We start from the raw sequence: 15186 nt of genomic DNA, 5'->3' as shown, positions 1-15186 counted from the left end.
CCCCTCTGAAAGGCCTGGCTCTTCTTGGAGCGCTGGAGCACTCCCTGTCCGTCCTAGGCGGGGGCAAATCTGGGGGTTATGCAAGCAAACAAGCAAACAAGCAAACAAGCAAACAAGCAAACAAAGAGCAGGGAATTGTAAACCTAAGTGAAGAAGATGCTCACAGAGATATACCGCTTGGGTGACCTCAGCACCAGCCATGCTCAGGACTCAGCACAGGCAGGACGGAGCTGTGGGCTTGGCCAGGTTCAGACCCTGCGTTGCTGGGGACACTTGTCCTAGAGCCACTTCTGGTCCATTTCAAGACCCAGCTTTGCACCTAGTGTGGGCTCTTCGGGTTTTAGAGTTCAGAGAATCTGCAAACATCGACATAAAGCAAATTAAGGCTGTATTTTCACTAATCCCTGACTGAAATGTGACATTTCCTTCCATTCAGAATGTTGGCCCCAAACCAGCGTAGCATCTGCAGGGCCGGGGATGCTCGCACTGGTGGACACCAGCGAGCTGCACGCACCTGCAAACGCTGTCCCTTCCGTCCTGGCCCTGAAATGACAGCAGCCACCAGACCCACCCCTAGACTATTTTTAGTGCAACTATTCCTCGAGCGCTTATTTATTTTAATACCTTGATAGTGATATTAATAGTAACTGATTATCTTTTAGTCTTTCCTTTTTTCACATACATTTTAAAGTTGTCACTCTGAGGAGGAGTCCGTAGGCTTCATCAGGCTGCCAGAGGAGCCCTCGGCACGGAGAAGTTGATGAGCTGAGCCCTAGAAAGTCCTCATTCTAGATCCTGCTCTGGGTGCTCTAAGGGCTTTCGGGCTGGTGGGAGACAAGCAGAAAAACGCTAACTTGAGGCTGTAAATAAAATAAATGCAGGAGCAAGTGCGCACTTGTCGAAGCCATTCTGTTTACATTTACCTAATGTTTCCTTTTATAGTAAATACAAGGCGTCCAGCTCATTCACGGTGTCAAAAGTAAAAGGTAAGCTGGTGGCCTTTTTTTTTTTTTTTTATGTGACCATAATATGTGAGCTATCTTGGGTTTCCCTGGAAATGTTTTTGCTGTAATGTTTATCTTGCCTGCTAACATTGCTGTTCTAACATGGTAAAGGCTTTTTAAAGAGGTTCCTGAGGAGGCCGACTCTCTAACTAGTTCCTAAACATATCTGAACTTGGCATTGGCCCTCCCTAGAGTGCTAAATCAGAAACACAGGCCTGGCGCTCCAGCTGACTGTCACAGAAACACCAACTCCTGGATCTCCAGCAGCCAATAGGTGGCATAGGGAGGTGGCATTTCTATTGATTGACAGTGGCTGCCTGGAACAGCATGTTGGGATGGATGCTGAGGCCTCATTCTGGGCTCAGCAGAAAACAGAGCCTGATAGATTACTAATGTCTGCCGTGGACAAGAGGGCAATGGGTATGCTCGTTTGGTAGGGTGGGGTGCACCCATGGGGGAGCACGCTGTAGTCACTACCTCCTTCAGACCAAGCCCTTCCTTCCTGCGGCTGTCCGTGTAAACCCAGTTTTATTGGCACACAGCTATGCCCCTTCACGTGTGCATCTGTGGCCGGTTTCTCCGCAGCAGAGACCGTCGGGCCCACCAAACTGGAAATATTTACTCTCTGTTCTTTTAAGAAAGAGTTTGCCCCCACTCTGGACTAGATGAGGACATGCTGTCAGAGACAACAGGTGGTCAGCATTAGAGCCACTTTCTCACATCTGTTGTTCAAACAGAACGCGTGACTTTTAAGAGTCACCAGGCTCCTTCGGAAGAGCTCTAGGCTGGGAGTTGGAAACCGGGGTCCTCACCCAGGTCTCAGCTATTCTGAGCCTCAGTTCTCTCATCTGTATAATTAGAATAAGACCTGCCACGAGGCTCTGACCTGGTGAAGTAGGAGAAATGTTTCAAAATCAAAAAGCACCATGCAAGTAAAAAGGGTTGTCAACCCACAGAGAAGCTTTGCGACTGGCAGATTCCTTGGCCAGTAAACACACGCAGGCACGGGTTTTGTCTCACCCCTCGAGTGGTGATAGGTGGAATGCCCGGAGCACTGGGGCTGACACCTGCAGGGCTCTCACCCCAGCTCTACTGGCGGCTCAGTGAACCCCCAGGACCCAGTTGTCTAGCAGCCTGATGCACGGGCCAGTCGTTCGAGGCCCAGGCTTGCCCATCCCCTAACCCCTTCCTGATGGCTTCTGCTCACAGTGCAAGACCTGGACTGCTATGCCACCGTCGCTCAGCTCTGCCCATTTGAGAAGCCAGGGACCCACTGCCCAAGGTAAGCCTCACTGGCATCTGGCTTTGCAAACATGGGGACTGAGGGAAGAAGGCACCGTGCTGGGTTGCAGGTCATCTTTTGGCAGTGAAGTCCAATGGAATTCCAGATATAGCCCTTGTATGTATACACCCAGGAAATCAGTCGATTCATGTTCAAAGTCAAGGGTCCACTAGACCTTCCCTGAGGCCGCTGGTTCTCAACCCTGGCTGCACATTGGAATAGCCTGAGGGACATTAAAAGCACAAATTCCTGGGGACCACTGAAAGCTGAATCTTCAGGAGTGGGCCAGAGACAACCAGCTTGTTTAGATGCTCCGGGGTGAGCCCAGTGGGCGGCTGGTCCCCGGAACCCTGCTCCGGGAACTTAGCTGAGAAGGACTCTGTCCTCTTGATGTTGCCCCCACTCACTGGACAGAGCCCTTACCCTTGCAGGACTGACTTCATTCACCACGCAGCTCCTCCCAAGCCCCTCAGACCGACCTCGAGACTCGTCACTTTTTGGTCTCGTAGATCAGTCCTGAACTCCGGAAGCTTTGTGCTGCTTGTCCAGTTTAAATCAGCTCATTGATTCTTCTACCAGATCTGTGACATTTTCTATGGCTAACTTTAGGAGTAGCTCATTAAAACCCAGTTTTTGAGGTATCATTTGCACACAATAAAATTCACCCACTATACACGTATGTTTACAAATCAACATGTTTTGACAAATGCACACAGTCAGGCAGCCACAGCCACAAGCAAGGTGGAGAGCATTCTCTTCACCCTAGAACATTCCCTGCAGTCAGTCCCTTCCCCTCCACCCCCACCCACATCCTCGCCAACCACCGATCTGCTTTCTGTCCCTCTGATTTTGCCTTTTCTGGAATTTTGTATAAATGGAGCCATCACAGTATGTAGACTTTCCTGCTGGGCTCCTTTCTCCCTGCATGCCTTCAAGATTCATTCATGTTGTGGAGCGTACCTGTTTCATTCTTTCATGTCACTGTGTGGTGTTTCGTTCTGTGGAAGTACCACCATTTGTTTAAAGACTAAGTTTCACATGCATCTTTCGAAACTTACTTGGCTGATTTTAGAGGACGATGCATCATAACATAAAATAAAGAGTGTCCTCATAGCATTTGTCTCCGAAGTAGCCATTAAGTCCTCTCAGAAGCTGGGTGAGGTATGTAGCACCCTGTGAACCCTAATCCTGGGTCTGGAAGCTTCTAGATTCTCCAAGGGAAAGATTGACCTTAAAGCTAACAGGTGGAAACCTCGGAGGTGTGAGCAGATAATAGCCCCAAGGAGGAGCCCATAAAGGGGAGGAAACTGTACAGGGTGTCCCTGACACCCTTCTGCTACTTGCCTTCATCTGGGAGCACCGTCTCCCCAGCCCCTACCCCCTAACCCCCACCCCCCACCCCTGCCATGACTACCACCACCGCCTCGCTGACCCCTCCCAAATGTTCGAGTGCAGATAGCAATCTTTTAGTAGATTTCCCCAAATATTAAAGAGAAGCTGAAGGAAATGATTTCAACAAAAACAAACATAAAGAAAAACTTGACATAGTACTAGTATCTAAAATCTAGGTTTTTGACCTGCCATTCTAGAACATCTAGGAAACAATGTTCATTCTTACCTAAGTTTCGTTTCCTTTTTTTTTTCTTCTTAATTTCTCACACACACATTCTCTTTCTTTCTGCTCACCCCTGCCCCCTCCCTGTACCACTTCCATTTCTCAATCCTTCCGTCTGGCTTTCTTCCCTCCCCAAATCCTGCCTGTCTCGGGGCCAGATGGCTTCCGGGTGCCATTTTGGTTCCGTGATCCCTGGGCTGCGGCCCGCGGGGTACTGTTCCAGATGAAGACAAAAGACCTTTTCTTCGGTAGAGTTCATGCCTTTTCCTGGGCCCACCCACTTCCAGTTTGAGGCATTCCTCTCATCTCCCTGATGCCGATGGCGGGGATGTGGGGACTGACACAGCAGGGATCTAACCCCTTCCCACCCCAGGTTATCAGCTCCCTCTCCCTGGAATATTCGGTGACTCACCGAGGTGAGGGCCCTCCACCCTTTCCTCCCCCCGCACAGGGCAGTGGCCTTCCCAAAAGTCTATTGATTATAATCTCCGTAATACATCCACAGGATGAACTGGCCCACACCCAAGAACGGGAGGTGCAACATTTTACAATCCCACACTCACTTCTCAGATATTTATTCCCCTTCACCTTGTTGTTTGCTTGTGTGTTCTTGTGTGGTGTGTAAAAATTCGATATTAACTATTTAAGAAGAGGAAAAATATCTTTACCACTGCTAGAATGGGAGAATTTTTTTTTTCTTAAAGCATAAACAGCGTGGTAGGTTTCCTTTCATCTAAGAACTTAAATCTTGAAACTCAAATAAAGAGGGCCAGCTGCTTCTCATAACCGTCACACAAATGCTCCCTGTTTTCCAGAGTTCATTGTCCGGCGCACTGCAAAGACGAGCCGTCCTACTGGGCTCCTGTTTTTGGAAGCAACATCTACGCAGACGTGAGTATGCTGGCACTTTCAATGACCACCTCTCAAAGCCTGTTAAGACCTCAGAAACCACGTCCCAAGGTCTGGATACCAGAAACCCGAGATCTCATTCCTGTCCCTCCAACTAAATTTAGACCAGTTATTTCTGCAACTATTGCCCTAGATTCCCATTTATAGAACTATTTGTACTACTACCTATGTATGCGTATGAATACAGAGGCAGGTGTGCCTCATCTTATGCAAACATTTTCATAGTTCGGTAAGTTGAATCCTGCTTCCCCACTGACATGAGTTTTTAATGTGAAAACTTTCATGTGTCACATACCTCATTTCCCCAGATATTTAATGACCTTTCCAGCTCTCCCGATGCATTTAAAGATACTGGTCCAATCTACTCACTGCATTTCTTTTAGGTTATGTATATACTTAGCTACAAGGACATAGAAGAAAATATAAATCACACAAATTTTCTTCTTGTTAATAACCATTCTTATTAAATTGGAGCCTGCTCTTCCATAGTTCCCTCCTAACTTTAGCAAGGAAGCTTTAGCCTGATTTTCCTTAAGTAAATCCTCCAGAACATAGTCTGTTCCCTTCAGCGCCCCAGGGTTGAGGGACGCGGAGACCCAGAAGATGTGAACGTGGTCGCTGCTCTGCCCAACAGTCTGTGTGATCTCGCCAAGTCATGTTCTTCACTGTTAAATGAGTCAGCTGGGCTTTTCTGATTTCCTAGTCCAGGGAACCTTCTGGATCTAAATTTCCATGATTAGATTAGCATCGCTCATCCCTAGCTGGCATTTTTACTCCACCTGTTCTCCTCTTTGTTTTTGTGGCTTATCTCACTCACCGTCACCACCTTTGCCTCCATCTGCCTTCCTTTGTTCCAGATTCCTGTCAACGTGAGAGCATCGGGTTCTGTGAGGTCAGAGCGCCCTCATGGCTAACCTTTTTCCCCCTCTTTTTTTTTTCCTCTTTAAATGAGTCATTTTTTTCCCTCAAAAGCTGTTTAGCCAAAATTGAGTTCTAAAAGTTTAATAAAGGAGTAAAGTTATATCAGTTGCAATACTAAATGTTTGAAGCAAAGTCTGCTATTAACAGACAGAAACTTGGACTTCTAAATGATTTAAAAATAAAGGGGTGGATCAAGTGATTCCAGCCAAATACAAAGAAGCAAACAAATAAAGTAGGAGTGGCAATACTTCTGCCTTACAAAGTGGAATCGAAGGTTAAGCATACTGAATGGAACAACAATTAATTATGCAATGGGACGAAAGTATCATATCTATAAAGATATGAAAACTAAATCTATATGCACCAAACAACATAGCAGCTAAATATATAAAACAATTCCCCCCAAAAGTTAGAAATGCAAGAACTTGATGGATATTTAGTAATAACATAAACCTGCCTTTCACTATGTTTTAGATTCTTTTCAAATACCATCTCTAGGTTTTGTTATCCCCATCTTACAGAAAAGGAAAGTAAGGCTCCAAATAACCTGCCCCAAATCACACAAGCTAGTACATGGCAAAGGTGAGATGCCAGTGAAGGTGTGTCTGTCTTGCCTTGGGCTCTGTTCATTCTGTACTCTATCATGCCTTGCTTGAATGTACCTGCTCTCATAGTTACACCCATGTGAATAGGCACGTGGGTGAAAAGCTGTGTGAAGTCTTTAACTAACTCATTCTCCTGGGTTTTGAGGTTTTGGAACCACGGTGCTCATGACAGGGCCTGGCACACAACAAGTGTTCAATTAACATTTGTTGAAAGAATAAATAAATGAAGATACTACAGCAGTCAGTGCTTAAACACTCTTCAGAAAGTAAAAGAAGGAAGGAAGGAAGGGAGAAAGAAAAAGAGAAGAGGAGACAGGCAGGGGGAAGAAGGAAGGAGGGAAAAGAAGAAAGCTACCTCCGTTACAGAGGTTCTTTTCTGGCTTTGGTTTCTAGGTCACTCTGTATTCTGGGAAATGATGATGCCTTTTGGAAAATGTCTGTTTAGCTAAGAAATTTATTTTGGGAGAGTTGTCTCCAGATCTTCGAAGGTCCTAATAGTGCTGTAATCCTTGCCTGCTCACCCAGAGTGCATTACTTGGCAGACCCCTCATTTTGTGGTGAGCTGCAGGCAGGGGAAGCATTAGGGCGTAGCCCAAAGAGCAAAGTCTGGGTCAGAAGACAGGAGTTCAAGCCCCACCTGTGACATTTACCAAGCTGGAGGATGGTAGGCAAGTCCTACCTCCCCCAAACCTCAGTTTTCATCTCTGTCCTTCCTGTCTTCCTTGGTGGCCGGACTCATTCTCACAGCTGTATATGCATCAGAACCCCCTGTGGGACTTATTCAAACAGACTTCCAGGCCCATCCTCAGCACTTCTGACTCAGTGGGTCTGGGGTAGGGCCTGAGCATCCACATTTCCCACAAGGTCCCGGTGATGCCCACGTTACTGGTCTGGGACTACACTTTGAGGACCACTGGCTTAGAGATGGCATTTCCTTGAGAGCTTTTAATAGTGGTGACAGTGACAGTGATGATTATGGCAGTGGTATTTGTTTTGTTAACTAACATCCCTCGAGCACTTACTGTGCGCAAGCCTGCAAACCCAGGGAAGTTCTCACAGACCCTCCAGGCTCCCAGAGTTCTCCCTGCAGCTCCTGGGCCTCGCAGACCCCCTTGGAGGCCACTTCTGGCTCAAGGGCCTCGCCCTCATCTGTTGATTTGTTGCAGAAGTTGAAATGTATTAACGCGGGATTTAAAAAACTGACCTTCAGGTAAATCAGTCATGGAATCTGTCAAGAAATCCAGTTCTCCGACGCTAGTATGAATGGGTGAGCTGGTTCTGAGGCTCTCCACTTTTTACAATTTTTAAAAAGATTTTACTTATTTATTTTTAGCACAGGGGAAGGGAGAGAGAAAGAGAGGGAAAGAAGCATCCATCTGTCGCCTGTCATATGCATCCCGCTTTGCGGGACGCTACCCAACCCACTGAGCCACACGGGTCAGGGCAGAGGCTCTCCACCTTTTTAACAGCAACGTTAACTTTCCAGGGAGCGGCAGGGAGGGCAGTCTTCTGCTAGGAAGCATTTTTCTTCCTGTGCAAAACCAGCACTGCCTGGAATGGCCCTGTGTGCAAAGGGCGCAGCTGGAGGGCGCGTCCCTGGAGAGGGCCCCGTGCAGCTCTCGAACAGGCTGCTGCAGGTTGGTTCTGTGTGGTAACACGCTCAGCGATATTTCAAATTTTCAGAGAGCCCACCTTCTTCCATTTTCTCATGTCTGGTGTTAGGGTCCTGCTAGATGGACTGCTTGTCCCATTCAAAGGGTAGTTCAGGGTACCTCTTCCAAACACAGAGTGGCTGGGGACAGTGGTAAAAGGATAGGGGGACAAAGGAACTTGGAGGGCTGTGCCAGGGGGACAGAGGCTGGCTCACCGCTTTTGGGGCTGCAATGGTTACTTCTAGAAAACATTCTTCTCCAGACTTAGGTATAGCATTCTCCATCTCCCTCTCCCCCCCTCCCTCCCTCCTTCCCTCTCTCCCTCTGTTCCTCTCTCTATCTCTTTCTCTTATTGTGGTAAACTATACGCACCGTAAAACTTCCGCCTTTACCATGTTTAGGTGCACGGTTTCAGCAGTGCTGCATACACTCCCGTTGTTGGGCAATAGGTCTCTGGTTTTTCATCCCGCAGATCTGAGACTCTGCGCCCATGGAACAGCAGCTCCCCGTGCCCCCTCCCTGGCCCCTGTGATTTCCGTCCTGCTTTCTGTTTCTGGGAAGTCGACTCCTCTCAATTCCTCCTGTGAGTGGAATCCTATAGGACTTGTCTTCTTCACTCTCTCGCTGTCTTCATGAAGGAGGTGCTAGCTTGGTTAACCAGCTGTTGGGAGCTTAGCTGCCCCACTATGCAGAGGGGTGACGTGAAGAGACAGCAAAGTCCAGCCCCGCCCTCCTGCTGAGTGGCCCATGCCTTGGTGGTGTTTCAGTTTTCCCAGTCAGGACGCAGTTGGCAGAGGCCTCTGTCCCCTGTTCCATGCACCAGACAGGATAACACAAAGCACAGCTAACCTGCCCTGTCCACCCTGTCCACCCTCCACACACACGGAGCCCACTGGCAAAGCCCCCTGTGATGGCCACAGGTCACTAGGTCGTGAGTGAAGGCGGGACTGGAGCCAGTCCTCCCGCCCTGGACATATCGGGTCTGACTTTGTCTTTAAGTTGGCAAATTGCTGGACTAGACTCAGCAGCTGACTCAGTGAGTCTGGTTGAGCCCATCGTTGGGTGTCTCTGAGGCCATTCGGTGGGTGACTCTATTTTCTGTAAACAGGTATCCCCCACTTTCCAAAAGTTCACATAACGTTTAAAATACTGAGACCTGAGCTTTGGCCCAGAGCAACTGAATTCGGTGGGGTTGGGAGGGCAGGGGGATCTCGGCATTGTCATCAGATGCTGCAGGTGGCTGAGTCGCTGTGAGGGTGGGGACCCACTGGCAAGGCTGGAGTGGGGTAGTAGCGCAGGCCAGATGACAGGATCGCAGAAGAGGCACGAGGGTGCGACCTCCCTGGGCCTGCGCCTTGAGTTCGCACCAGGCCACAGGGCCCCCCGTCCGGGGAGACTGAATCCGTAGGCCAGGGTGGGGCCCGGAGCCCGAGTCTTCAGCAAACACCAGCCACCCTGCCCCTGAATGAACTTGAGAAATGTCGATTCATTACTCTCAGACAGCCCAGCCCATTTTTCTATTGGATAAGTTAAGGTCCTAATGACTGTTTAACTCAAGGGTTTTATTATCCAGGAATGGGACTATGTGATGAATTGAGAAAATAGCATGTCCTGCCCCTGCTTGAAACCCAGCAGCTCCCTTGCTACCTAGAATAAATTTGGTCCCCAGCTATGGTCCTCACAGCCCCACATGACTGGCCCCTGCTCACGTCTCCCACCGCTCCCGCCACTTTCTGCTGACTCATCCTCCCCGGGCCTCTTTCTATTCCTTGGACGGGGCCCCAGGGCCTTTGCACAAGCTGCTTCCTCGGCCTGGGATGTTCTGCCACCCAAAGACATTGCCATGGCTGTGGCCAGTTCCTTTTGGTAACTCAAATCTAAGTTCAAATGTTACATCAAGAGCAACCTTCCCCGATTAGCTGCTCTAACATTGCCCCTCCACTCAGCTGTTTTATCCATGATCTGACCTGTGTTTTCATGGCCTGAGTTACTTGTTTTGGCGTCTGTCTACTTGTCTGTCTCCCTCCACTCTGTGAGGACAAGGTCTTCATTTTGTTCCCTGTGGAATCCCCCTGCATCCAGGACAGTGCCCAGCACATAGTGGGTGCTCAGAAAATATTTGTTGAAAAATGAAGGAATGAATGAAGTCAGGTCTTTCTGGAGAGACCACTGAGGAACCAAGGTGGGGACGGTTGTGTCCTTGGGGTTGCGTGGCCAACACCCTGCCGACCTGGCCACCAAGCAGGAGGCCGACTGCCCTGCAGCGGCCTGACTTCCTTGTCATTGACCACAGCCCTTCCTGTGCTTTCAGACCTCTAGCATCTGCAAGACCGCAGTGCACGCGGGTGTCATCAGGGACGAGAGTGGGGGCTACGTGGACGTGATGCCCGTCGATAAAAAGAAGACGTACGTGGGCTCGCTCAGGAACGGGGTCCAGTCTGAGAGGTAGGGCTGTGTTCTCCGGTGCTCGGAACTCAAGGCTGGTGGGGGCGGGGCCAGGGTGGGGTGGGGTGGGGGTGGGGTAGGGGCTAGCAGGAAGGCCCTTGACGGGGCCCTTTAAAATGAAACTTGGGCAGACTCACGTTGATTCTTATGCAGCACAAGCCTATTCCCTCCTCTTCCTTTCCTTTTTCAAAATAAGAACTTTTTTCTTTCTATTGCCGATACATGATTTTTTAGAAAATTTAGAAACATCAGATGAGTCCATAGAAAAACAATCATCCATAACCTGTCGACTGGGGGAGTTACCGTCAGAATTGCTGTCTGTCCCTCTGGTCCCTTTTCTGTGTGCGTGCGTGCCTGCCTCCCCCCACTTCCCAGAGCCCCCCGCCTCCCCCCACAAAACAGTGGGGTCAAATTGTAGTTAACGGGGTTATATATGGCTACATAATAATGTAGTTACACATCATCACATACATAAGAGCAGAGGGTCAGGAGCCCAACAGACCCGGGCGCCGTGTCCTGCCAGCTCCGTGACTTGAGCGAGCAGCCGATTCCTCTGAGCCTCGGTTATCTCCCCTGAGACGTGGGGATGAGGGAGCGTCTACCTCACAGGGTGGGTGGGGTAATTGAGATGATGCCCAGCTCCTCGTATGAGGACACCTGTCCTACTGGGTCAGGGCACACCCTCGTGGCCTCATGGTAATTTAATCACCTCTTCGGAGGCCCCGTCTCTCCAAACACCGCCATGCTCTGAGGGTCTGGGGGCTGGGACTTCAGAGTGTGAACTGGGGAGGGGCGCCGTTCGGCCCATAACAGAGGGGAATGCCGAAGGCGACATCTGAGGGGCCCTCTTTAGGGAAGGCATAGAGTCAAGGACACAGAACGTGCCGAGGCCCCTTGAAGCTTCAGCTTTCGTGGTTCCGTGGAGCTTGGCACCTGCCCCCACCTTCTCATCCTCCCAGAGCACTTGGGAGCCTCCGGAAGGTGTGAAGGCCTGGAAAAATCTAGGGACGCTAGTCACACGCGTTTCTTCCCAGGGGCCCCTGCGCTGTCACTGCCGCAACCCCGGACAGAGAACCGCTAGCGCGAACCGCTCATGCAATTTCTCGCTCAACATTTGCAGCCTTTGTTTGGGAGAATCTTAATGAAGGGAAATTCCATTGATTTAATGGGAGGGAAATGAAGCAGCTGATGAGGTGGAATTTCCTGGCCGGGCTGGAAAGAAATCCCTGGGCACCAATCTGCTGAGCATGTTAAGAGAAACAGTCGTGGTAGGTCGGCCTTTGTTCCCTGCCTGCACTGTCCTTGAGGACGTGCCAGCGGCTCCCAGGGCTGCGACAAGGGCTTATTGTGCAGCCCCCACAGGTGGGTGTCTGGGAGAGCAGGGGGCAGAGAGGGGGTCCCGAAATTGAAATCGGCTTCTTTCCCACTGTTACGCAACCCTCCACCCCAAGGAGGCCCATCTTTCTTCCCAAGGGACCTGCTGCATCGCCACTGTCATTAGGAGTCTCCTCCAGGCAGCCTTTCCCAGGCCGATGGGGCTGCTGCCTGCCAGTGTATTCAGAGAGGGGCGAGTTTCAGAGCGGTGAGAGTTGTGCAGCGTTGCCACAACAGATGCTGCTTGAGCGTGTTACTCCATCTTTCTGTGCCTCAGTTTCCTCACCTGTAAAGGGGAAGATGATAGCTTCTGCCCCCCAGGTGGTGGTACGGTTTGGAGGATCCCAGTGTGGGCCCTCCAGGCTAACAGCATCTCAGTCAACCAGGGGCTTGTTAGAAAAGCAGATTCTGGGGCCACCTCAGACCTGCTGAGTCAGGACTCCCGGAGTGGGCTCAGCCGGCTGTGTGTGGCACGCCCTCCAGAGTCCTGATTCAGATATTTTGCAATTAAGAGTCATTCACATACTGCATACGGTGTGCCAGGCCCTGCGCCGGCACCCACAGCCCCGAGATGACAGAATCCACCCACACATGCAGCGGGGAGAGGCCAGGCCAGGCGGGCACACAGGGCTGATGGCATCTGGCCCCTGCTGCACTCTTTGTTGTTGGGTAGGCAGTGTCCTCGAGCCCCAGTTCCTCCTCTAGCGAATGGTTGCCATGACACTGAAATGAGACAGCATGTGCAAAGTGCCTCCTGGTGACACATGGTGAGTATCCCATAAAATTGGTGGCCCTTCCTTCTGTGGCATAACTCCTAAGGTCTGTTGCAAACCACACAGGTTCAAATAACTTGATCGTAAGAAACAACCTGCATGGAGTTGCTTTCAGGACAAGGAGGAAGGCAGCTCACAGGAATTCATTCATTCCTCCTTATGTCCACCCTTCCAACATGCACTCACCCATTGGACGCATTGCACTTGGTGAGGCCTTACCGTGTCCCGGACACCAAGACCCAGCAGGAAACCTGGCCTGACCTTGGCCCGCATGGAGCTTAGTCAGGGGTCCTACGATGCAGAAAGGATGGTAGCAGCAGGGCTCAGAGCGCAGGGCGCTCCTGTTGTGGAGGGAGGTGCAGAGAGCAGAGCACATCAAGCAGGACCCTGACTTGATATCCAGAGGTGCCTCCTTGGTCACATGGCTGCAGCGAATGTGTGGACATCTGGCTGTGGCTATGCCCCATCTTCCCTTTGCTTAGGGGGACCCCCAGCCACCCTCTGCACAGAGCCCAGGGCTGAGAAATTTCCCTGGAGCCTATTCCCATGAGGGATTGTGGGAATCAACCAGGGACCAGAGGGTGCCTCTGTCCCCAGTGTCTGCTGGGACCCTAGAGTGGTCACTGTCAGTCCCAAGGGAGGTAGGGGCTCTGGCCATACACAGCAAACTGCGTTTTGGATTCAGGGAATCCTTCAGTCTATCAAACAAACCAGCGAACTCTCCTGAACAGAATGGTGAGCACGTGGCCCTAAGTTGGTTCTGCTTCAAAGCAGTATTGTTTAGGCAATGTCTTTTTCTACGGTAGAAGAGGATTTCCTGAAAGTTTTGAAAAGTGACCACACAGAATTGGGACAACGTCAGAGGACAGGCCCCTTCCCTGTCTCACACGGGCACATGAAGGACAGCAGAGGAAGGAAGGGGCATCAGGAAGAGCTTTTATGTTGGGACTGGGCTTTGTCTGAGTGGTCTCAGGAAGAAGCTGGACTTTATGGATACCAGTTCAGGATTTTTTTTCTTAGACCAGGACCATTTTTTAAGACAGATTTCACAAGGAGATTGGGAAATGTACCAACAATGACACGGACAGCTGCTTGGTCCCTCCCAGGACATGTCACCCTGCTCCGGGAGCTGCCAGCTGTGCTCTGTCTTTAACCCAGTGTCTGCGGTGTGGTGGCCAGTGGTGATCAGTTCCTCCCCGAGTCCTGCGTGCTGGCGGCACTGGGTCCCAAGTCACGGACCTGCAGGCCCCTGCCTCCCGAGGGGCTCCCAGCATCCGAGGCCCCCACTGCGATCTGGGTTAGCCAATGGCATCTTCAGAATGGCCTGGCCATAGTCCGTCCATTCAGGATAATGGCTAGAAAGGGGGCCCAGAGCCTTGACAGACCCAAGTCTGCATCCCAGTTGCACCTGGAACAGGTATTGCATTTGGAGCAATTTGTGTCACCTCCCAGAGCCTTGATTCCCTTCTGTAAGTGGGAAGCACCTTAGAGATCTCATGCAGTTACTGCCAGGTTGGATGGGTAGGGCCACGTTGTAGAGGACTGAGGCAGCATCTCTTTGAAGTGAGGAGCGTGTGTGCTGGGCAGAGCTGTGGGCACGGAGGGAGTGTCGGCACCTGGGACGGGGAGAATGGCCCTCAGAAGTTGGAAACCATTAACCAGGGCTGAGATTGGGACCCCACCTGAGGCTACAGACACATTTCCCATGGTGCCCTTGTCACAGCTTGTCTAGTAGATCAGAGCTTCCTCGTGAACTGAGTCAACCAAAGGGAACTTCTCCAAAGCTTCCCAGGCCAATTTAGTTTCCTCCCAAGTTATACAGGGGAATTTCTAGGTTGGTTTTCCCTCCTTCTTTCTCCCCTCCCTCCCTCCCTCCCTCTCTCCCTTCCTTCCTTCCTTCTTTCCTTTCTTTCTTCCTTCTTTCCTTCTTCTCTCTTCCTCCCCCTCTTCTCCTTCCTTTTTTTCCTTCTTTTTAAAATAAGATTAGAGAAATTTAAAAAGCAATGTAGTTAATTTTAAGAAGTTACTATCCCTGAAACTCCAAAACCCACAAAGAACTACTATACACAGTCTGCTGTTTCCTTCCAATTTTTTCTGATTACACTCCAACACCGTACTTCTAATTTCTTTATAAAATGAGATCATACCATCTGTATCATCCTGTAATTGGTTTTTTCAGCCAGCCACAGAGCATGGCTGTCTTTCCAAGTCCTGTTCAGTGTGGCCACAGTGTCTCAGGGGCTGACACTGTCCCTTGTGTGGACAGACCATGGTTTCTTTACCCAGTTGGTGGGCATTGTGTTGTTTCCTCTTTTATTTACCATGATAAACAACACTGCAAAGAACATCTTTGCACAAGCCCTTGTCTTTATCAACACTTTCTTTAGGTAACTTCCCATTGGTAGAATAGGCACAGCTGCCAAACTGACCTCTTTATGTAATGCACAGTATGTCTGTCTTCTGTTTGAGCCTTGCCCCTGATGGCTTTCCATTGCAATGAGAACCAAATCCCATCCCCTGACCACACAGGGCCATACCTGGTGCCAGCCCCGCCCACTTCTGCACCCCTCCTGGTGCACTGCTCCTCCTCATTGCAGCCCTCCACC

At 50.3% G+C, this 15186-nt stretch overlaps 1 protein-coding gene across 1 annotated transcript in view; it reads left to right on the top strand.

Annotated features, from left to right (window-relative positions):
- CRISPLD2 (cysteine rich secretory protein LCCL domain containing 2) overlaps positions 1 to 15186 on the top strand; it is a 64073-nt gene that overhangs the window by 43169 nt on the left and 5718 nt on the right. The window contains exons 11-14 of the mRNA XM_045819112.1: positions 943 to 986; positions 2214 to 2286; positions 4717 to 4792; positions 10300 to 10433. Of these exons, the coding sequence (XP_045675068.1) occupies positions 943 to 986; positions 2214 to 2286; positions 4717 to 4792; positions 10300 to 10433 (327 nt within the window). The remainder of the gene's footprint in view (positions 1 to 942; positions 987 to 2213; positions 2287 to 4716; positions 4793 to 10299; positions 10434 to 15186) is intronic.

The sequence above is a fragment of the Phyllostomus hastatus genome, unplaced genomic scaffold, assembly GCF_019186645.2.
Source record: "Phyllostomus hastatus isolate PE091 unplaced genomic scaffold, TTU_PhHast_1.1 phas_scaffold_345, whole genome shotgun sequence".
NCBI lineage: Eukaryota > Metazoa > Chordata > Mammalia > Chiroptera > Phyllostomidae > Phyllostomus > Phyllostomus hastatus.
Note: the sequence above shows the minus strand (reverse complement) of the source record. Positions and strands in the feature narration are given on the sequence as shown.